Genomic DNA, 25,204 nt, shown 5'->3' with positions numbered 1-25,204 from the left:
TCAACTCTTTCTCTGCCTCATGTATTCTCTTTCTTCCTCTATTCTCTTTCATTCTCTCTCTTAACCACTATCAAATCCTCTTTCCATCATCCTGCTACGCGCACGCACACACACAGTACTATTGGTATCTTCAGAGATCACAGGAGGAGTTTCTGCAGCGTGACAAATAACTGCTGGTAAAGTAACTATTCTGTGTGTGTGTGTGTGTGTGTGTGTGTGTGTGTGTGTGTGTGTGTGTGTGTGTGTGTGTGTGTGTGTGTGTGTGTGTGTGTGTGTGTGTGTGTGTGTGTGTGTGTGCACGCCAGTCTGTCAGTTTATATGTCTGTCTGTGTGTCGATGGTTATAACAGTGTTATGAAGCTTGTCTGAAGAAATGTTGTCTGAAGAGAGTTGCATGGTCTACCCAACATGCAACTCTCCAGATGCTTGATCCTCTACTCATTTTTTAATTTTTAAATCTTTTTTTAAAATAAATAAATAAAATACAAAACCCGGTCAGACAAACAAACTCACAAAAAGCAAAATAAATGAGACAAGTCAAACAATAAACATGCATACATGCATTAGATGGAGACATGCATACATGCATTAAACAAACACAACACATAACAAGCAAAACATTCAACAATACGGACATCCACACGAACAGAAAAAACACAGACAAGTACAAGACAGGGACAGACCAACACGAGACAAACACAGGACCAGCACAGGACAAGTACAGGACATGTAGTAGATCTTCTACTCATGATCAAACATACAACGCTCCGTTTTGACCTTTTAACAATGAATCAATGAATGAGGGAAGAGGAGAGGTGAGAAAGAGGAGAGGAAGAGGAGCAGAAGAAGAGAAGATGAGAGGAGAGGGGAGGAAGGGGAAGGTAACATCCCGTATGTTGTATCACTTGGTCTGATGATGTCAGGTGAATCACAAAATCCACTCCACTCCTCCCCAGGTCAGTGTGTGTGTGTGCGTGTGCGTGTGTGTGCGTGTTTGCGACTGTGCGTGTGTACATGTATGTGTGTGTGTGTGTGTGTGTGTTGAGTCTCTCCATCTGAGCCCGTTCATCCAGAATACTTTCCTCCTCTGTGGTTTTATTTTCTTTCTTTTCACTGGAGCATTTTTAGTCCCGCCCTCTCATTCTGCTTGCTCTCCTTTTTCCCCTCTCTCTCTCTCTCTGTCTTTCTTTCAGTCACTCGCTCTGTACTCTCTCTCTCCCTCTCCTCTTCTGTGGTATTTCCTGTCAACTCACCCCTCACCTACACTCTTAGAAAACATGCTCCTACAAACCTGTGCATGTGTGTGTACTGTGCACACTGGTGCACTCTACTCTGGACACATAGCCTGGCTTTGCTTTTCATAAATTAGTATTTTATACTGTTACACACTCACACACAGTGAGAAGTGGTCCTGTGGCGTTTAACCGTTGATCCTCCTCCCACAATGCACCACTGTATTATTATTTACTCTGATGTCCTGAAGTGCAGCAGCTATGTAATGACAGACCACTACACTGCCATTAGGTGTGACACACACACACACACACACACACACACACACACACACACACACACACACACACACACACACACACACACACACACACACACACACACACACACACACACACACACACACACACACACACACACACCACGGTCCATGTGTCTATATATATGAGGGCAGTAGCAGGCCGACCATCCTTTCCGTCTTTAGGAGCTCACCTGTGCAGGTAAACTGTCCTCTGAGTGTGTGTGTGTGTGTGTGTGTGTGTGTGTGTGTGTGTGTGTGATCCAGGCTGATTACTTTGCAGTGTGCTCAAGGACACTTAACAAGCACGGTTACAGCGAGATTTGAACCTGGGATATTTGTGTTACATGACCTCAGCTCACCTGGAACGCTATTGGACACATCCGACTATTTCTGACTGCATGTACACGTGTAGGACACCAGGAGCGCTGTGGTAACTGGCTGGTCCAGAAACTGTTTATTTTGTATAAAATTCTAATACTCATTCTGCGTTCAATGTAAGATTCAACAGGAGTGTAAACAGATTAAATTGGAGTGTTTACAAATTGAATAGGGCTCTAATTTTATTGGATGGGGGATTGGATCAGATTGAATAATTGTCATTATTCAAATCTGCAGACATATATTGCACATAAACATAGACCATATTCCCTTCCCATTAATGGCTTCATCTTTTTAGATTACAGATTGACTGACAATATGACTATTTAGCTTTCAATTATTACACACTAAAGCAGTTGTGTACTTGTTTAGGTGGATTATGGTGTGTTCTAAGCAGTAATAAAAATGAAATGTATGTAGTTTTATGTAGTTTAGCATCCCTGAATGTCATTGTGTCTGCATGACATGATTGTCCCTTAGGTTGAGGAGAGCTCGACTGTAGATCTTTAACTGGAGATCATTGTAGAACTTTAACAGGATATATTAACTTTAATTGGAGGATAATATAACTAATATCTTGTTTGCTAAATATATTTGTTAATCTAGGAGGTTCTTTGTTGACCCACAAAGCAATTGCTAAACTATTGTAATGAGGTGGCCTGTGTGTGTGTGTGGCTCTGCCCACAAGTCATCAAATCACAACACAATGTTAATGGTCATTGAGGTCAATTATGCATTAATACATTGTAATTGTCGTTGGTATGAATTCTCCACGCTGCATCCGGCTTGGCCAGGCGCTTCAGGGCAGTTAGGGGTTAAGTGTCTTTCTCAGGGGACACCTCGAATCTAACCTCTTGAGCTTCTACTTCTCAGGCGGGCTCTCTACCCATTCAGCTATGGCCCCTTTTTAGAGGTGGCCAGCTAGGGGGACAGAGGAGAAAAACTAAACAGTTGATAAAAACATAAACATCTCTTTTGTCATCAAAAATATTGTTGGTATTTTAGTAAAAAAATTATTGCAGTGGTTCTCAAACTTCCATGATTTCTGAGTCCATAGTACCAACTATGTGACTACATTTCGCTTAAAAAAACGCAAAAGAAAACCACAGCTAGCATATGATGCTATGAATGACTGATACGCCACCTTTTGACAAATATAACATTATAAATAAGAAATGGAGTTGCAATTAGTGCTTCCTGAACATTTCACTAAGTCCAGTTTTATGTCAATATGTTATAAAAAAATAAACCAGCATAACAGCAAATTTAAGTATTGCTTTCTATTCAGTCCTTCCATTTTCCACTTTCTCTCACGTAGTACCTCTGCGTACCCCTAGGGGTACATGTACCCCCATTTGAGCAACACTGTTGCTCAATAGTAGGTGTGAAATTGTGTCGATATTTAATCTTAACCCTAGTCATGACCTTTGGTTTTTACAGTACACCAAATGTACTTCATAAAACCCACTAATACCTCTGTAGAACTGAGTACAAAACAAAACGGACCGATATGCGCCATATACTGCATGGTCTAAATATGGGTCCCACTCTGATCTCTGGATAACTGTGATGGACGGTGCTGGGCTGCAGTGTGAACTTTACAGGTGTGTTGTGTTGTTGTGCAGGTATGAGGTGGAGTGTGGTCCTAGCTGCTGTGTGTCTGGTTCTGATGATACCTGATGCCCACAGCAGGAGGAGAGGAGGGCAAGGTGAGACCCCACATTTACACCTTTTTATACAGCATGGTGTCTTTACAGAGACAATAGGACAGCTGAGAGGGAGACAGTGTAGGAGAGACAGACAGCAGGACAGCTGAGAGAGAGACAGTGTAGGAGAGACAGACAGTCGAGAAGCTGAGAGGGAGACAGTGTAGGAGAGACAGACAGCAGGACAGCTGAGAGAGAGACAGTGTAGGAGAGACAGACAGTCGAGAAGCTGAGAGGGAGACAGTGTAGGAGAGACAGACAGCAGGACAGCTGAGAGAGAGACAGTGTAGGAGAGACAGACAGTCGAGAAGCTGAGAGAGACAGTGTAGGAGAGACAGACAGCAGGACAGCTGAAAGAGAGACAGTGTAGGAGAGACAGACAGCAGGACAGCTGAAAGAGAGACAGTGTAGGAGAGACAGACAGTAGGGAAGTTGAGAGAGACAGTGTAGGAGAGACAGACAGATAATTGATATTCTTTCATAATTGTCGGATTCAAATTAAATGTTTGTTGGTTAAAGTATTAAGTAAAACTATCAATTTAAAGCATGAATTATGATTCCAAAGAGACGCATTTTTAACTGATAAATCGCCCTTGTCCTTTTGAAGCCTTTAATTTACTGACAAATATGTATGAGCTGTACTTCTAAGACAGTTGGATTTATACCAGTGATTCTGATGTGTAGCTCAGATCCTCTACTTTCATATGGAAAAAAAACAGACAAGAATCATTACAATACCCTACCATGCATGGCTGCTGGCATCATAGATTACAATACATAGATGTGTGTGTGTGTGTGTGTGTGTGTGTGTGTGTGTGTGTGTGTGTGTGTGTGTGTGTGTGTGTGTGTGTGTGTGTGTGTGTGTGTGTGTGTGTGTGTGTGTGTGTGTGTGTGTGTGTGTGTGTGTGTGTGTGTGTGTGTGTTAGGTAATGGCAGATCCAGGGACACTCGGCCCAAACCACTGAAGATCAGACTGGTTCCTGATCCAACCAGCCCAGGAAGACTGGGAGAGGTTGGATACCAGGAGAATGGAAACATCTCCAGCTACAACGTCATACCAGGTATATACTACACATTTTTGGACAGTTAGTTTAAGGGGATGTGTCCACAGATACGCGCCCTTCTGCCATGCAATTCTGTGGTAAAGAAGATGTACTGTAGAGCTCCTCTTCCCAGAGCTGAGCTTTGTGTTTAAGCGCTCTCAAAATCCAGTTTTTTTTAGGGCAAATAGTTCGACTTTCGCTTATTACTGTCAACGTTTGATCCTCCTTGGGTGTGTGTGACAACACGGTCATTTACGAGCTGACTTCATTATAATGAATCATTATCACAACCATGAGAAGTCCAAGTTTGACCATTTGAGCACAGCAACGGTCGATTGATAGGGGTAAATGCAATAAATGCTCTGTGCGAGCATTTGGATATGATATCCAAAGCGCTCCTCGGCTCATAAAGCGCTGTCTGTGGACACGGGCCGTTAAGTTGGTCTTTAAATGGGACATTGAATTCAAGTTGGTCTTTTAATAGGAAAGTGAGTTAAACTTGGTCCTATAATGGGTGAGTGGGTGAGTTTATAACACTCGCATGTTAAGCAGTAATCTACTGGTATTTGTGGTGTCCTGTGGGATTGGGTGTCAATTTCCAATGCCAGTATATTTCGTGCCAGTATATTTCGTACCACCAATCTCACAGTTCCCTACCTTGTGAGATTACCTGTTCTCACACAGCTGCAGTGGCAATGAAAAGCGTCTTACTGGTAAAGCCAAGACTCTTATGTAAGAAACTTTAGTTCTCTGAACCCACTGTTCTATGAACAAACTGTTCTATATGAACAACATTCTTCATAAAACCAATGTTAAGGTAAGAGATTTGCTGAAAAAAGCTACTGTATGCGTATTGGTGGAGATAGCACGGGAGGGAGAGAGAGAGAGAGAGAGAGAGAGAGAGAGAGAGAGAGAGAGAGAGAGAGAAAGTGAGATTGTGTGCATACAGTATCCAACTACGATGCCAGTTATATGAGTAGCATAAGTCCTTTGTGCATGTAGGGAGTAAGCAAGAGAGAGAGAGGTAGGCGCCATGTCCACAGAGAGCATTTTTTGAGTGGAGGGGCGCTTTCGATATCATGTCCATAGTGCCCACATGTTCAGCGCCCACAACGTTCAAACCGATCAACCAATGCTGTGCTTGAATGTCCTGATCTATGTTATTAGCAGAAATAGCTTAGTAAGTAAACATGGGACATCATGGGACATCACAAACATTTTCATGTTAGCGAGCCTGCAGATGGATATCGTTTCCGTTCATCCCAAATACATATTTTATCATCCCCAAATGCCAAGTGCTTATAGCGACCTCTGAAGTGTTAAGTACTGTACCCATTATATCAATCTAATGTGGAAACAGTCACATGACTTAACTGTTAATGAGCGAAACTTGGGAATGACTGTACCCTGCATATGCCTGCAATTTGTGTCAATTATTCATCCAGCAATGTTGTGGTATTACAGTGGAAAAGTCATTAAAGTCGGTCTTTTAATTGGACAGTAAATTGAAGTTGGCGTTTGGCTATTATGAAATTGATTTTTTCATCAGTAAATACAATCTGTGCATGGGTTGAGTTCAAATACACATCCCTTTACAGTGCAATCTAGGCACATGAACACAAGCAAAGCTTAACAACAACGTGCAGACTGATCTGCAACGTGTTTCGAGTCACAACTCTGCCTCAGGGAGCAATGGGGTCATGTGAGGACAGACCCCACATGAACCTCCGCTGGTCTGGGATCAGATCCCAGCAGAACCTTACCTCCAGCTTTCTGGAGGTACGCTTTTCTGTCTCCCTCTCAGCTTTCCTACTGCCTGCCTCTGCTACAAAGTCTCCCTCTCAGCTTTCCTACTGTCTGTCTCTCCTACACGGTCTCCCTCTCAGGTTTTCTACTGTCTGTCTCTCCTACACGGTGTCCCTCTCAGCTTTCCTACTGTCTGTCTCTCCTACACTGTCTCCCTCTCAGCTTTTCTACTGTCTGTCTCTCCTACACGGTCTCCCTCTCAGCTTTCCTACTGTCTGTCCCTAAGCTGTCCCACTAAGTACTATGCAGGTAAAGTGCAAGAGGAAGTGGGCAGGCCACATGAGTGAGAGAGTGACAGTACTGGTCTGATGACATAGGGGAGCGTGAGCTCAGTGGGATTTGAAAGCACAACCACATGTTCCACATCAGAGCGGAGCTCATTGTCATCTAATGAGGAGGATTGTGCACAGAACCACAGGACGGAACCGCCTCTTATCAGCTGTAGATTGCGGCTGGAACTCCACCAGCAGTGGAAGAAGCAAAGCTTTGTTCAGACTGCAGCCAAATCCCATTTGTTTCTAAAATCTTATCCTTGGGACTGACTGTCCCGTCCACACTGTTATTTGCAGATCAGATCTGATTTTTGCATTTGTGCATTGGTTGCTCTGGTAATGATGTGGAAATATAGGCGTGAGTGAGTAATGCTTAACTCCTCTGTCGTACGGTACGATGGTCGTGTTGTGAGCTTGTATATCTGCCATGCATTTTCAGAGAGCGATACCGGCATGCAATGAAGTATAAATCAGGCTTCAGTGTCCAAGTATCCAGACTGAGAAATATCTTCGGAAATCAAACCACCTGGGAATGTGGTTCAAATCTGATTGGCAAAAGTGTTTCTAGGTGTTTTTTTGCCATTTCAATCTGGATAGGCCCAAACAATCTGATTTGGGCTGCCAGTGTGAACATAGCCTATGTTCACTATTAGTTATTTTCCTGTTGAACTCAACACAGAGCCCAGAGATGATCACTCAAATGACTGTATTGCCTAATCTACACTTCATCGCAAAAAAGGTATTTCTGGCTGAAAATATTAGAGGAAATAATCGATCCGTTGGGGTCTCTGTTTGTTTTGGTATCCATAGCAACAAGCATCATCAAGTTCTAGCAACATAGGTGGCTGTGAACATAGTAGTAGGAAGCTTCTGTGTTGCTGACATATGAGACATGATGTTGTTGGCTATGCGTTATGTTGTGTGCCAAACCTCCCAAGCTGCATTGAAATCACGTTTGTTTCTTGTAGTTTAGACATTTTTGATATTCTTTCTGTAATCAGATCTACACGAGTTAACATTTGATTCTTCCTTATCCTTACTACATCAGCTGGGTGGTTGTCAAGGTGACCCCTGAACGCATTTAGAATAAGTAAGGTCAGAGTGGCTTATTGTAGGTATGAGTTAAGCAACGAGGGCGTCACACTTTACAATACACCAGACCCCTTGTGATTGCTGAGGTGGAGCTCCACACCTACCATCAGCTCCCAGTACTTACAACACGACTTAGCTACCCAAGCCGTGCTACTCATACGATGATTGGCTCCTGGGATCAAACCCAGAATATTATGGTTCAAAGGTGAGCGCTCTACAGACTGAGCTACGCGGGCAGCACTGACAAATAGAATGACATGTCGGCAGCATCAAAGAATATTCACACAGGCTGGTTCTATAATACAGCACGGTTCTAAGGGGCCCGCCGTGTCCTCAGATGGCATTTTTTTGAGCGGAGGAGCGCTTTGGCTATCATGTCCAGAAGCACTTCTCACTAAGCATACTAAGTGTTTATTGACATTCAAAACCATCAACAAAGTTATATTGATGAGTGACGGTCCTCAAAAAAAAAAAGGAAAAAAATCTAATTTCTTCTCGAGGCGCCCATGGCACTCGTACCATGAGCTTTGAACCCATGATGTTAGGAGGACCTAGTTATCTGACAGACTGTGTACATCTGACAGACTGTGTACATTCTATGATAACTACAGTAAGCATTCATGTCTTACTTTGCTGTGTGTATTAACATAGCCAAGCAGATTCATGGCACGTTCAAACATACTACAGCAGTATAATGGATTATGATTGGTTAGGCATGGTTTTGATTGATTGATTGATTGATTGAATACAACAGTATGGAGTACAATTTAAGAAGCTATTCTTAAAGGATAGCACAAAAAAAGCCTTGGGGGCTTGTTTCCTATGGTAAGGGTTATATGTCTTCGTTGTCGGGCAGAAACCTTGTATCTCCATATTTCATTTTGTCGTTTGACAGTGTCATTTTGTCATTTGTCAATAGCAAAAATAGCTCAACACAAAGCTCAAGTGTTGCACCGATTCCTACGCGTATTTTTTTAAATGTTCTAACATTTTCCGCTCAAATGACATCCCTGAAACTTTTCCATTTCCTGAAAAGCAACGTTTTTTGAACATCGACGTTGTGATACTCGTGTCAACGGTATGAGTCAACGTCTGGTCTCTATTGTACAGTAATGTAATGACACGGGCTGAGCCTTAAAGTGTCACGCTGACACACTGAAGTGTCTGTTAGAAGCTCACGTAACAATACACACAATATTAATCAGAAGCAGCCTGAGCCTTTTTAAGCACCTGGTGGGTTCCTCTCAGTACACAGGGTGTGTGTGTACTGTAGTGTGTGTAGTTTACTGGACAGGGAGGGGTTGTGTCTGTTTGTGTGCTAAAGTACAGAGCACACACACTCCACCTGATGACAGGCCTCTCTGTCTGACTGTCTCACATGCACTGAGGAACTATGGGTAATTACAAACCCAAACGCCTTATCATTCTAGTTCCAGCTACACATGCTCACCGAAGCATCGGAATATTTGACAAAAATCATGTAGCACACAAATTAAAGGGGGTGTAAGTGATATATATGCTGGTAAATAGCTCTATTCCAAGTATAATCATTGCTATAGAGCAGTGGTTCTCAACCTTTTTACACCAAGTACTACCTCAGAAAATATTTGGCTCTACAAGTACCACCATGGTGACTGATGTTAAAATACAGTAGTGTAGACCTACCCCAACCTATGCACAGTTCACACACAAATGATACACAAATGTATTCCTAATAATATGTCTGTTTCAGTTGTGTGGCACTTTAACTACTGCAGTTGTCACACAATGCCACAGACAGACAGACAGACAGACCAAGATAACATTAACAACTGTACTTTATTCAAACACAGCAAGTGAGAACAATAACTGTAGGCTACTGTACTAGACTAGAGCACTTCAAACGCACACACACACACACACACACACACACACACACACACACACACACACACACCACACCACACACCACACACCACACACACACACACACACAGTTGAACTTTACCGGCTTCTGCAAGGCAGAGAAATGCCGCTGTCACAATGTGCTTTATTAGCCACAGGTGTAACAGAGGTTTTAATCGTGAACTTGGCCTGATTAAGTTTGTCTCGTTAAGAAATCAAGTTGTTTGTCTTTCAGGCAGCACTGTGTGTTTGGTTGTAAAATGCCGTTTGAGATGCGAGGGTTTCATGCATTTATTACATAACACACTGTCTGTATACGCTCTTCCTCCGCCCACTCCAGTTGAATCAATTTTCACGTCATATTAACTGGTGGCTTTTTGCGAGTGCTATCTCTGTTATCCTGAAAATACTCTGGGTCTTACAGAGACAACTAGTCCTGTTACTCAGCCAGTCCAGTCCAGACCCAGATGGCTGTGTCAGTGTGCCAGACAACTTTTCCCAAACTGAATCAATTCCACACATTTTAATGTCAGCTCAATCTCATTGTAACTAAGATATTTGATAGAAATGTATTTTTAATGTCAGATTTAGCTACTACGTCTGTTAACTTCCCGCAAACTGCTAGCTTTAGCCTGCAACAGTGCTCTGCTCTGCCGAGCCTCCGTCTGATCAGCACAGCTGATGATATTTATAATGTGATTAAGGCGTTGTAAAATCTTCCATTAACGGCTCAGTGTGCTGTCATGATCATTTGGAGAGTCTATTTCAACCAATCAGATTGCTTTGGCATAATATTTCACTCCACTTTTTTCGCCTTTTTTGGGAGATTCCTCTGCGTACCACCAGAGGGGGCCTCGCGTACCGTACCCGACCGTACCACACAGGTTGAGAACCACTGCTATAGAGTGTTTGTTCAGTAACAGGGGACAACCCCGTCTCTCCCAGCTCTTTAGAAAACAGAAAATACGTTTTCAGGACGGGATACCAATTTCATCCATTCAGGAAAGAGCATGAAGTAAATGTGGATGTCTAGTTAACATGAAGATCAAGGCACACTTTAAGATGCTTGTGGGTGTGCATGATTCCTACTTCTAAATATGCCCCATGAGTGTATGTGCACACTACGCATTATTTGTGTATACGTATCTATTTACTTTCTAATTTCTATATATTGTCTGCATATTTTTCTGTGTGCAGTCTTGTGTAGTGTATGTATAATTACATTGTGTGTAACACAGCCCGGTCTATCTGTCTGTACAGTTTTGATATTCAAAGTGTCACGTGTCAATGTGTGTAGTGTATGTTTAAAAAAAAAAAGGGGGGGGGGGGTAGATAACGTTTCTGAAGCTTGTTATTCTTTTTCCTGGTCTGGTCTCGTTCATAAACCTAATTGGTAAACCTAACAGCTCAGTGGCTACAAAGCCACATGCCATGTGGTAGCATGTGGTCTGTCGGTGACTCTCAGACAGTATCACAACTCACGTTGTGACAGTGAGACACGTAGTGTGACATCTCTCGAAGCATAAACTGACCATAACACACAGCCTTGTCTGTCTGTCCGTATGTCTTAGCATTAACACAGCCCGGTCTATCTGTCTGTCCATCTGTCTGTCTGTTTGTCCATCTGTCTGTCAGTAGCATTAACACAGCCCGGCCTATCTGTCTGTCCATCTGTCTGCCTGTCTGTCTGTCTGTCAGTAGCATTAACACAGCCCGGCCTATCTGTCTGTCCATCTGTCTGCCTGTCTGTCTGTCTGCCAGTAGCATTAACACAGCCCGGTCTATCTGTCTGTCTGTCCATCTGTCTGCCTGTCTGTCTGTCTGCCAGTAGCATTAACACAGCCCGGTCTATCTGTCTGTCTGTCCATCTGTCTGTCTGTCTGTCCGTCTGTCAGCCAGTAGCATTAACACAGCCCGGTCTATCTGTCTGTCTGTCCTTCTGTCTGTCTGCCAGTAGCATTAACACAGCCCGGTCTATCTGTCTGTCTGTCCTTCTGTCTGTCTGCCAGTAGCATTAACACAGCCCGGTCTATCTGTCTGTCTGCCTGTCTGTCTGTCTGTCTGCCTGTCTGTCTGTCTGCCAGTAACATTAACACAGCCTGGTATATCTGTCTGTCCATCTGTCTGTCTGTCTGTCAGTAACATTAACACAGCCCTGTCTATCCGTCTATCTGTCCTTCAGTAACACCAACACACCCCTGTCTGTCTGTCTGTCCATCTTTCTGTCCGTCTCTCTTCCTCTGTTCCTGTCTTTTCCTGTCTCTAGCTCTCCCGGCCTGTCTCTCTCTCTCCTGTCTCTCTCTTTCTCTCACTGACCTCTCAGTGCCCTCTGACCTTGGTCTTGGCCCTGACCTCTCTGGTGACTCCCCAGTTCCCAGTGCCCCCGGCGACCCCGTGACCCCGCTGACCCGGGAGGCGGTCCAGAGCATCCTGTGGCGGGAGGAGAAGAACACGGAGGAGAAGCGCCAGAGGAGGCGGGCGGACGAGAGGAGGAAGAAGCGGAGGATGAGGAAAGAGAGAGAGAAGAGACAGAGGAAGCTGGGGGAGGAGAGGAGGAGAGCAGAGGAGGAGGTGCTCCGCCTGCAGGCGAGGGAAGAAGAGGCGGCGCTCCGCATGCTAGAGGCCAAGGACGAGCAGGAGGTGCTCAGCATGCTGGAGGAGAGGAGGAAGGAAGAGGAGGTCCTGCTGCTGGGGGAGAGGAGGAGAGAAGAGGAGGCCCTGCTGCTGGGGGAGAGGAGGAGAGAAGAGGAGGCCCTGTTGCTGGGGGAGAGGAGGAGAGAAGAGGAGGCCCTGTTGCTGGGGGAAAGGAGGAGAGAAGAGGAGGCCCTGCTGCTGGGGGAGAGGAGGAGAGAAGAGGAGGCCCTGTTGCTGGGGGAGAGGAGGAGAGAAGAGGAGGCCCTGCTGCTGGGGGAGAGGAGGAGAGAAGAGGAGGTCCTCTTGCTAGAGGCGAGGAGGAGAGAAGAGGAGGCAATGCTGCTGGGGGAGAGGAGGAGAGAAGAGGAGGCCCTCCAGCTGCAGGAGCTGATGAGGAGAGAAGAGGAGCAGAAGCTACAGGCCGAGTGGAACAGGCGACAGGAACAGGAGGAGGTCAGGAGGAGGGAGGAAGCGAGGAGGCAGGAGATGGAGAGGATGAGGAGAGAGGAGCTGCTGAGGGAGGCAGAGGAGAGAGAGAACAGGGAGACGGAGAGGAGGAGGCTGGAGGAGAGACTGAGGGCCCTGGAGGAGGAGGAGGAAGATAAAGAGGAGGTACGTATGACCTGTTCCGTCCCATGTTCCGACCTCTGACCTCTCATCATGTTCTGACCTCTCATCATGTTCTGACTAGGGATGTCCGATATTATCGGCCGATATTAGCATAAAAGTGTAATATTGGAAAATATCGGTATCGGTTTTTGAATAAAAAATAATAAAAAATGTAATAAGTTACAGGAGTTCTTACTGTGTGATATGAAATGTGAGCTTACCATAATCACAGTAGTCCTTAATCATATTCAAGGGCATTTGGAGAGAAATGCCCTTGAAGTTTAGAGCACTGCAGAGGGCAGGTGTGTGTGTCTGTGTCCAGCTGACGCTCGTTGACACTCGTTAGTAGGCATCAAGGCAATTATGCTTCTGCACTGTCAAATAGGCCAACATCTAATCTAAGATTAGTGGGACTCATTCAAATGACCACCAGTGAGTCCCGGAACTCACTTTATTGAAAACCTAACAACATCACTGTATTTGATTAGATATTATATTGATATTATAGCTATTTTATTTTATTCGATATGTGATATTGTTACCTGACAATTAGTTGACTTTTGGCATAAATCGGTATCGGTTGATATCAGTATCGTAAATTAGGAGTTGGACAATGTCGGAATATCGGATATTGGCAAAAAAGTAAATATCGAACATGATGAACATTGTTCATCATGTTCTGACCTCTCATCACATGTTCTAATCTTATCTGAACTGATCTTATCTCATCTTAGGTGTGGCTGAGAGGAGACGTGTTTCAGATCATCCCTATAGAAAAACCAAAGCCTGGGTTCTTTCCTCCTCCTGATCCAATAGAAGAAAAGTCTAAACACACATTCTTTCCTCCTCCTGACCCCAGAGAAGGAAAGTCTAAACAACACATATTCATTCTTCCTCCTGACCCCAGAGAAGAAAAATCTAAACAACACATATTCTTTCCTCCTCCTGACCCCAGAGAAGGAAAGTCTAAACAACACATATTCATTCTTCCTCCTGACCCCAGAGAAGAAAAATCTAAACAACACATATTCTTTCCTCCTCCTGACCCCAGAGAAGAAAAATCTATATTCTTTCCTCCTCCTGAACCGAGAGAAGAAAAATCTAAACACGGGTTCTTCCCCCCTCCTGAACCCAGGCCTCCTCCTCCTGTGCTCAGACCTCCTCCAGTCCAGAGACCTCCGCCTGAACCCAGGCATCCTCCTGTCCCCAGACCTCCTCCTCCTGCCCCCAGACCTCGTCCTGTCCCCAGGCCTCCTCCTCCTCCTCCTCCCCCTCGGCGCACCCCGGAGGAGATAGAAGAAGAGGAACAGGAGCGGTTAGAGAAGGAGAGAGAGGAGAGAGAGGAGCAGTTGGAGGCGAGAGAGGAGAGCAGAGGGCAGAGGCAGGCTGTGGAGAAGGTGGTAGAGCCCAGGAAGGCTGCGTTGAGAGAGATGAGTGCTAAGAGAGGAGGAGCGCTGCCTCGTGGATGTAGCATCTCTGATGTCACCATGACCTGTGAGAACGCCAAACTCAACTACTTCCCTACTCTAGATGTACCTGAACTCAAATCTATCAGTCTGGAAGGTGAGTTACAATAGACCCCTTAACAGACGACGTCACACTGATAAGAACCAGTATGCGCGCGCAGGCCGGCACCAAATGAAACCCATTGTCATGTCTCGCTAGGACGCGTCTCACTAGCCAACACACAAGAGGAGGTTGAATGTACTGAAACCAGCACACCCCGAAACAATATGTTGGGAATTGATTGCATGAAACAATCACCTGTGCGTCCAGTCTCAATGTTGGTAAACAAATAATTGGTCTACTAACAACCCATTCATTGCCAGGTATTATTAATTAATTAATCCGCCACTGCCAACGGTTTTACCTTATTTTGAGTCTTTTTGACGATCCACAGAAATAGAAATTCAACGCGGATGTAAACAAATGATGTCTCGGTGGAAAGACGAGTCTCTCTTCTTTCCAACAGATTTTTTTTTTTAATTATATATACATAGTAGTATATATAATTTCTAATTTTACTAATAAAAACAAAACTAAAACTAAGCATTTTCAGAAAATAAAAACTAAACTAGCAAACCCGTTTTATGAGCTTAACCTCAACTGACATTGAAAACAAAAAGTCAAAAAGCAATAAAAATGAATGAAAAATGCAATACTATAATAAACCATACCGTAGTTAACCGTTCGCATTAGCATAGAGAGCTGACGTGGGCTGTGTCTGTGTGTCAGGGAACAACATCAGCTCCCTGCCAGAGGAGACCTTCAATGGAATCCCAAACCTGGAGTGGATCAACCTCAGCAAGAACAGCCTGACCTCCGCAAGCGTCTCTGCTAAAGCCTTCAAGGTAAAAGGTGCTGAGTACATGGAATGTGAATGAAGCTTAGCCCATTAACCATGTGAAACCAAGCTTCCTTCATATTCTGGGGTGAACGAAAATAGAAGATCTAGATTGGTGATTTGGTGTAGAGGGGGAAAATGTAATATTTACCTTAAATTTTATAACGGATGCTCAGATCGGGCTGAAACCTTGCCTAAATTGGATAAATGCACCACAATGATCAATATGTCCCAAATAATGATAAAAGCTGAGGCCTTCATGCTCATTACAGCGTGGTTCTGTAAAAGCTAGTTTTGCCCATAAATGGCTTCACTACAAATCAAATCATGCATCATGCAAATTGCAGAAAGAAATAGTTGCAGAATGTCCCACCATGTCTCTATATTTGGGTAACACTGTCAGGATCAGTGGTGGACAAAGTATACAAAAAAATGCAAATTACAAAGTGCATTTTCTAACAAAATAGCGAAAATAACAGTTCTACACGATCACGTGTCATGCACGTGTTCTCACTATTTTCACTACATTTGAAATAGGGCTTAAGTGGTTAATTCATAATATATTTTTGTCCACCACTGGTCAGGATGGTTATTGGACCTGTCTATTAATGATGATTTGCTCAAACCCTTGCAGGGTTTGAGATACTTGACTCGTCTGTACCTGGATGGGAACCAGCTAGAGGTCATGCCCCTTAACCTCCCGTCCACCCTGCAAGAACTGAAGATAAACGACAACAGACTGAGAGAGATCGACCAAAAGAGTCTAAAAGGTTACACACACACACACACACACACACACACACACACACACACACACACACGCACACGCACGCACCACACACACACACGCTCACACATGCACGCCACGCACACAAGCACGCCATTAGGTTAACGCACAGAGGATGATGTAATGCTGATATGACATATGTATGTTGTTGCTGTTGTGTTGTGTGTTTGTGTAAAGTAGTGTGTGTGTGTGTGTGTGAGAGTGCGTCTTTGTGTATGTAATGTGTAATTTGTGTGACTGTCTGCACACACAATTGTCTAATGCTTCCGCCAAACAGTCTGCTGTACATCAGAAGCGCAGATGTCCCCACACACACACGCACTTCCATTTCACCGTTGATTTGCATTCACGCAAATACGTCATACTGTAAATCAAATTAGTCGAAGCATATTTAGCTTGCTGCTTAGCAGAAATGGAAATTAAAAAGATTTTTGAAATATATATATATATATATAAACAAGACCAGGAGACCTGGTTCTGCCAGACCCAGACTTCACATGTCGTGTCAGCCTGTGTCTATGCCCATGTATGGACGAAAGGGGGACAGACTTTTATGGCTGGGGCCTAAGGACAAAGTGACCAAAACCTGTTTTTTGCCCATGTATGGAGAAAACAGGTACAAAACATGCCCATGTATGGACGAAAGGGGGACAGACTTTTATGGCTGGGGCCTAAGGACAAAGTGACCAAAACCTGTTTTTTGCCCATGTATGGAGAAAACAGGTACAAAACATGCCCATGTATGGACGAAAGGGGGACAGACTTTTATGGCTGGGGCCTAAGGACAAAGTGACCATGCCCATTTATGGAGAAAACAGGTACAAAGCCTCATGTAAGCCAGACCCCCTGGGTCCGGCAACAAAAAGTATGTTTCTGGACGGAAATGACGAACTGATGTCAGCTTGTCATGTAGGAGGAGTTTTTCACTCTGTAGAAGAGTTTAGGTTTAGGGGTTGGGTTTAGGGCTAAAATGACACGCAAAAAAGGTACAAATTAACTTTAAAAAAAAACTTTCTTTTGACGCACCTGTGTGTGTGTGTGTGTGTGTGTGTGTGTGTGTGTGTGTGTGTGTGTGTGTGTGTGTGTGTGTGTGTGTGTTTCAGCCCTAAAGAGTCTGGTCATTCTAGAGATAGAAGGGAACCTGCTGAGTGAAGGAACTATTGATCATATGGCCTTCTCCAACCTGCCCCAGCTCTCTTACCTCCGCATGGGACGAAACCACTTCAGATCCATCCCACGAGGCCTGCCCAGTACTCTACTGGTACCAATGTCTGTCTGTCTGTCTGTCTGTTTCACCATCTACAGTATCTATCTAATGCTGTTGCAGACACAGCACTACTGGTTCTAGATCCGTTTCAACGACCCATTTAACTGAATAATCTGTGTGTGTGTGTGTGTGTGTGTGTGTGTGTGTGTGTGTGTGTGTGTGTGTGTGTGTGTGTGTGTGTGTGTGTGTGTGTGTGTGTGTGTGTGTGTGTTGTTTGTGGAGAGGCATGTGATTAACCAAGACACTCTCTCTTTTCTCCTTCAATTAAAAAGACATACAGTGGTGAACTGATTAGGAGTAAGTTTCATTATAGCCTACTGGTTTTGTTGGAGTCAGTGGTCACATCTGACAGAAATTACCCATAATGCCATGCCCCTATGTGAGCAAACATGTGGCTGACACTTAGAATCCATTTAAATATTCCTTCTCTTTATTCACTTATTATTTTAAAGAACATTGTAAATTAACCGTTTTGACAATATCGTATTAGTAGTCATGATAATAATATAACAATGAAATACTACATGATGAATTGCAGGAGGTGTATTTGGAGAATAACATGATCGAGGAGATTCAAGAAACAGCATTTAACAACAGCAACAGACTGAGTGTTATCTCACTACGATACAACAGACTGGATGAATCCAGAATTGCTCCAATGGCCTGGATCAACCACAAGTAACCACACACACACACACACACACACACACACACACACACACACACACACACACACACACACACACACACACACACACACACACACACACACACACACACACACACACACACACACACACAGCAGATCTCTGTACGATTCTGTGTTACATCATGTATCAACAAGTATGTACAGTATTTATGTGGGTCAACCAGTAGGAGTAATCAGAGGGTACAATGGGCCAGAGGAAGTCATTACATTTGTGTCAGAAGTGGGATTACTGAGCTGGATGAGATTTAGGAAATATACGGTACCAGATTATACCGCCAAAGATGATTACCTCTTTCGCTGGTCAGTAGGCAGAGTTACTGTTTTGTTACTTCAGTACAAAAGAGATGGGCCTATCAACGTCTACCCTATCCAGACTGAAATAGCAGCTCAACTCAATGGCTGGTCGGACAATGAAACGGCTGGGTCACCTTGCGTTGACATTAGAAGGACGGGTTCAACATAAATTGATGCGTCTCAGACCAATCGTTGGATAAGGACGGTTTTGAGTCGTGCACTTTGGCCTCTGAAATGCCCCTGGAATTTTTGAGCGGTTGATGGAGCCGCTGTGTGGTCTACCTTGACAACCACCTCATTGGAATTGGAGGGAGCCCTGGACAGTCTTCAGGAGCTGTTCCAGGCCATTGGCCAGGCAGGCCTCTGCCTCCACCTAGGGAAATGCCACGTTCTGCTGTGAAAGACAACATTCCTGGGCCATGTGGTCAGCAGCGAAGGGGTTGCCCCAGACAGCTGCAATGTTTCCTTCACTTAAAGTTACCTCTCCACAACTTAGAGTTGAGAAGGTTACCGGTGTAATGGGAAAAAACGTTACAAGAGACCTCTGGCAGAAAATATAAATTTTTAGTCAATTATAATAGCCCCACTCAACCGAAAAGCATTGCTTTACATATAATAATAGTTATTATTTAATCAGTCTACATTTCTATCCAAGCTATGAGAGGGTTTAGGAAAACCTTACTGAGAAAAGCTTCCTCCATACCAGAGTCAAAAGAACATCACGGCATACTGCAAAGGTTTTCAATGAGGGGGCCACAGTCCCCAGGGGGCGCTATTCTTACAAATAGCGAGAATAGCAGATCTACAAGCTCACAATGCATTATGATGTGATACATTGAGATTGTAGATAAACTATTTTAGCTCTGTTTGCAATTTGGGATTCATTTCTTAAGGGTTAGTTTACAGTATGTCTCTCTCTGACCCCCTCCTCTGTCTGTGTGTCTGTCTGTCTGTCCAGGAGCCTGGAGTCTATAGATTTGTCTCATAATGAGTTGTACCTGGTTCCATCCTACCTGCCCAAATCGCTGATCCATCTGGTTCTGGTGGGAAACAAGATCGAACGGATCCCAGGTGGGTGGTGTGTGAGGGGCCTAACGCTTGATTGACGAGTGATGAGTTGCTGCACACTCTGCAACTCAGTTTAGTCATGCAAGTCAGAGGTCGTTTTTTCCCTCTCTCTCTCATTTTCTCCCAGTGTAGTCATTGCCAGTTCCCCGTGTGCACTCTGTCTGTCACTGTCAACCTCCACTAGACAACCACATGCCTGCTCTATTACAATTTCACCTGACAGTGAGCAGCTTCACTGGGAGAGCGTAACGCGGGCAGAGGTTCACACTATCTCCCCCTAATCCCCTCCCCGCTGAACAGGCGCCCCCGACCAACCAGCAGGGTTTGCTAGCACGGCAACAAGGATCTCTCATCTGCTTTCCACCCGTGATCACAGTGTTTTGCCTCCACAGCACCCAGATGCCCAGCCAGCCAGACCTTTGACAACTGGCATAAAGTCTAGGCCACATTGTTCCACGGCCCTCAGCTCAACTACCCTTTATAGGTGTCTCTAAAAGAAATCTATCAGACGACTGCAGTCGATTCAAAACGCTGCTGCTCAAGTCCTTACTAATACTAAGAAAGTGGAGCATACCACTCCAATTCTTAAATATTTACACTAGCTCCCCTGTATGTCAAAGAATTGATTTCAAAATACTACTGTTGGTCAATAAAGCTTTGAACGGTTTAGGGCCAAAATACATTTCTGATCTTCATATTCTTGATATCATGAACCATCCGACCATCATCTGGGAAAAGGTCTGTTTCTGAGCCTACTGTAGAATCAAAACTTAACCTGGAGAAGCAGCATTTAGTTTTTATGCACCACATATCTGGAACAAACTCCCCCAAAACTGCAGGCCTGCTGCAAATCCCAGTTCTTTTAAATCACAGCTGAAAACATTTCTGTTTGCCGCTGCCTTTCATTTAGTTTTTTTTAATTATTATTATTCTGCATTGTAATTTTATTCTTGAATTTTTCTGTTGTATTTTTACATCTTTTGTTTTTGTTGTATTCTAATGTCCTTTTCTGTGTTCCCTTGTTCCCTTTGTTTTATGTAAAGCACAATGAATTGCCTTGTTGTTGAAATGTGCTACACATATAAACTTGCCTTGCCTTGTGGATTCTTTTCACAGATGTGTCAATACAGGGTAAAAATCAAGGCAATGACACTGAAAACAGTCAATAGTATTATACACACGTGTATTGCTAAGTGGTACACCTAAATCAAACATACCCACGATTAATTTCATTCTTATGTACTACTCATTACTTTAGTCCATGAGTCTAACTGAATCTCGCTCTCTCTCGCTCTCTCTCTCTCAGGCTATGTGTTTGCTCATATGGACCCTGGTCTAGAGTACCTTTACCTGTCATACAACAGACTTGATGCAGAGGGAGTCGAACCAGAGTCATTCTTTGGGGCGTACCACTCTTTGGTGGAGCTCTGTCTGGACCACAACCAGCTGGTCTCTGTTCCCCCAGGCCTCAACGAGATGACCAGCCTGCACTTCCTCCGACTGAACAACAACAACATCAGGTACAACACCTCACTGTAGCTCATAACAACAACATTAGGTACAATACCTCACTGTAGCTCATAACAACAACATTAGGTACAATACCTCACTATAGCTCAAATCAACAACAATATCAAGTACAACATCTCACATCTCACTGGGAGAAGGTGCTATAGGAAAGAGACACTGCAGGCTGGAGGTGCTGTAAAGAGGTGGTGTTCCAGTGTATTTCTCTATGAATTGAAGTTACCCAGACTGTCTTTATTGATCAATTGATATGAGCACTCGGATTCTGAAGAATGTGTGAGTGTGTCTCAATAATTGATCATACCTGATCAGAATGATGGAATCATCCTTTAATGTGACCCTGATGGTGTGTGTTCCAGAGAAGTGCCTGATGAAGGCTTCTGTGACCTTGGCAACCAGATCGACTCCAGCTTGATCACCATCAGACTTGACAACAACCACATCGACCCCGGAAGGGTCCCCTCCGTGGCCTTCTCCTGCATTACCCCCGCCTCCAGCATCCAATTAAAACCACAGAAACCCTAATGAACAAAGACTCACATTAAAACTAATTATACCATCTGTGGTTTTACAAAACACATGCCTCTAGTTTGAGGGTGTTAACTGGCACTCTCTCCGGCAATAACGACCCAGCACAGTGTTTACTCTGAGCTCCATAGTTCTGTAGTTGCTGACAAAATCCCACATCAGCACTGAGATCCCAAAGTCTTGTGATTGTCGTGGATGAAGCGTTCCTGTTTTGGGTTATGTGGGGTTGTCAGTAATCCACTGACTAACGACAACCACCAGAAACCAGAAACCTATTTAGGCTATGTTCAGACTGGCAGTCCGGTTTTATCAAGTCTACAGTCTACAGCAAAAAAACAAACAAACAAGGAAACCCATTTTTGTGAATCAGATATGAACCACATTCCTAGGTGGATTGGAATACGATTCAAATCTGATTTATACTTCTTTGTATGATGGCGTCGCTCGTAGAAAATAGACAATCTACAAGCTCACAACCGACACACTATGAGCTTGTAGATCAGCTATTTTCGGCAAGCAACACCCTTCCATGACACAGTATATGTTAAGTATTACTCACGCTTATGTTATTACGTCGTTATCACAGCAATCAATGCAGATAGTGTAGTATGACAATGTCTGAAAACTCAAATCTAATCACATGCAAATAACAGCATGGACAGCCTAAAGATCAGATTTGAGAAATAAAGCGGAGTCTGAACAAAGAAGTCTGAACTTTAACCTTAGAGAAACATGTAGACTGGATATGACTCACAGACTGAGTTGGCTAAATAAAATGTAATACAAAAGAAGCGTTGTTGTCTCTTTTCCTCAGGTTCACCTTCTCAGTCCATTAGCACCAGATGCAACGATTCCAGTGCTGTGTCCAACTTGTGAGCACATCAAGCATGAATGTTTACCACCCTCAAGAGGCCAATTTCTCCTAAAAGCTTCTTAATGTTTACTAATAAGTAATATCATGACTGTGAAACTCTAGAAGTATCCTCCTCTAAAGTATCCTCCTTTAAACGTTCTTTCTAACGTTTAAAACAGCTCTGCATAATCGTAATAAAATCATGAAACATTCTTTGAGACACACATACAGGTATTTGTGGGTGTGGCCGAGTCCGTCATTGTCTTGAAGACGTAAACAACACAGGTATCAGCATTGAGTTTGTGAGACGGAACATACACAGAGATATCCTTTTCTGCCCCAGCGCCAAACTATGGCTAAGTATCGTAGTTCACCGAACGCAGGGTCCTGAAACATGAAAAATGGAGATAGGATGTCCAAATATTCTTTAGAGCCAAATCCATGCGATAAGGACCTTCGTTTGCACCTCAAACACACTCATGTGACATTCCCGCCCCCCTATTCGCATCGTACTAGGACGTGATGTCACTGTAGCTATAAGAATAATGTTTCAGGTTCATGTTCTCCTCTGAGAATGTCAACGAAACATTAGTCTCGCATAGCCAGACAACTATCCCACAATCTCAGAATGCTATGATAGAGTCTGGAACTACACCTCTTTACATCCGCTTTATCGCTTGATCATCAACAGAGCTTCCGTGCTCCAGACTGTATGACTGGAAGCATTTGAAAATTGTGGGAGGCAACAGTCTGGCCACGCGAGACTAACGAAAAATCACACCAACTGGTTTCCAGAACAATGAACATCTTCCAACAATGAATCAGTTGTAGTGGTTGGCTGCAGACATCCATGAAACACACATGGACAGGGCTGGTGTTCAGGTTGATAATGACATTGTGTGTTGATGATCGAACAGTTGATTGCCAATACTCAATGCCTCAAAGGAGATTTCTGAACCCTTTAACAATAAGCACAACCAGCCCTTTTAAATTTCAAAATTCATTTTTAATTAACTGTTTAAAAATGTAAACGACTCCACCGTGTATTCCATGACTAATGTATTCCATGACACACTGTGTCTGCCCATAGGATCCCACTCTAGCAGACCTCCAGTACAGGCCCTCAAGGGGCTGTACACCTGGCTCGAGTCCCATTTTTTTATGGATCATCTTTAAAGGGCAGAGAGGAGAGGGGAACAACCCAGAGCCTAGACCTCCAGGCATATCACAGTGTGTTAGACTCACTCAAACCGACTTACTTACTAAGCACACATTATAAAGTACCGGTAATGGTTAACTTAAACTATGGTTCACAAGTATTTCCCTCTACAACAGATCTCTTTGCTGAAAATAGCTGATTTACAGTACAAGCTCACATCGCGTTGCGACGCATTGTGAGCTTGTAGATCTGCTATTTTTACCAAATGTTCGTCCCAGAATGGGGTTCATTTGGTTAATACAGAGTGGAAGGAGAGGCATATGAAGTGTTTCCAAATGTCAAGTCCTTCCTGTTGAATGTCTGTACATGATTCACCAGTGAACAGGTGAATCATGTTAACTGGAAACCATCAACCCTCACAGACAGATAAAAAGGTTCCGTCTATTATAAAAATCTCTATGAATTAAACTGAATTTTAATTGAAACCTTCTGTTGACTGGCTAAGAAGTGGAAACTACGTGACAGAAATGTCTATTCAATGTACAAACATTCCTGTACTATCACACACAATAAAATGTAACTATTCTTAACAGGAGTCTGATTCATAACTTATTCAAAATGTAAAACTAACAGTTAACACAACAAAACTACAGCTGTTTCTCTGTCTACTGACACTGCTGGACGGTGACAATCTGTAAATATTGGGTGCCATGATTTTTGTACTTTTTCAGTTTCTTTATGGGTCTATGAAGTTTACATTACTCTAATATACAGTAGACCCCCTGGTGTGGTTATACTGTGCAAGGATATCTTCCCTGTGTATTTTGGGTTTCTTTCTGCAAGCTGAAAGCTTTTTATGTCACAAAGCCCAATTGAAAAAGACAACATGATGTACATAAAAACAAACCCTCCCACATACTGTAACAGCACCTCATTTATCCTGGGGGGCACAGAAAGCGTCACATCAGGAGTGTAACCGGTTAAAACATCTATCGACTCAAATAAAGGTTATGATCAACATGAAACGGTTTGCCTCGAGTCTCGCTCGTCTGTCACCTTGCCCTCCGTGTTCAAATAAATATTGTTCAATGGGAATGAAAGGTTGAAGACATACACATTGTAATGATAGTAAAATGTGTGCAGTGGGGCTGTAAATAATGGCACTGATGTAGTGGATAATATGGTCAAAGGTCATTTCCATATAATTATATGAAAAAATAAACTGATATTGTTGTTTAGATATATCAATATCAAAAGTTGTCCATTCTCTGTTTCCCCACCTTTAAATAGCTTATAGCAGTGTTTCCCTTGTAGATCGTCTTTTCCCACAATTAAATAGGGCTTAGGTGGTTAAATAATGTATTATATATTTTTGTACGTTTGGGGAGTCACCAAATGTATCTTTTGGATTGTGAGCTGAAAGGTATGGGAACCCATATAACTGACATTTATGATAAACCATCTCCAAAGCTTTGGGGATGTGTAGCAATGTGGCTGCTGTCCTAATAACTAGACACTGTACATAAAGTCACATTACTAGTACATGCAAATATATCTGGAATAAAGATTCATTATAGGAGTTTGTCTCTATAGGACAGACAGACAGACAGACAGACAGACAGACAGACAGACAGACAGACAGACAGACAGACAGACAGACAGACAGACAGTATTAGTATTAGTTGAGTCAATCTCCACAGCTACAGTACAT

General features: G+C 43.5%; 2 protein-coding genes across 2 annotated transcripts in view; one reads left to right on the top strand and one right to left on the bottom strand.

The window, feature by feature from the left end:
- cenpp (centromere protein P) overlaps positions 1-25,204 on the bottom strand; it is a 101,937-nt gene that overhangs the window by 4,566 nt on the left and 72,167 nt on the right. The gene's annotated exons all lie outside the window — the stretch shown is intronic.
- Positions 854-23,690, top strand: ecm2 (extracellular matrix protein 2, female organ and adipocyte specific; the record flags this gene model as incomplete). Its single annotated transcript, XM_080425010.1, has 13 exons — positions 854-880; positions 1,888-1,963; positions 3,537-3,620; positions 4,544-4,678; positions 11,981-12,960; positions 13,692-14,520; positions 15,193-15,308; positions 15,936-16,071; positions 17,192-17,349; positions 17,894-18,033; positions 19,317-19,429; positions 20,733-20,946; positions 21,313-23,690. 13 exons carry the CDS (start codon positions 854-856, stop codon positions 21,476-21,478), a joined length of 3,174 nt encoding a protein of 1,057 aa, XP_080281136.1. The 3' UTR covers positions 21,479-23,690.

This window comes from Gymnoscopelus braueri (assembly GCF_963280865.1).
Source record: "Gymnoscopelus braueri genome assembly, chromosome: 3".
Lineage (NCBI taxonomy): Eukaryota > Metazoa > Chordata > Actinopteri > Myctophiformes > Myctophidae > Gymnoscopelus > Gymnoscopelus braueri.
Note: the sequence above shows the minus strand (reverse complement) of the source record. Positions and strands in the feature narration are given on the sequence as shown.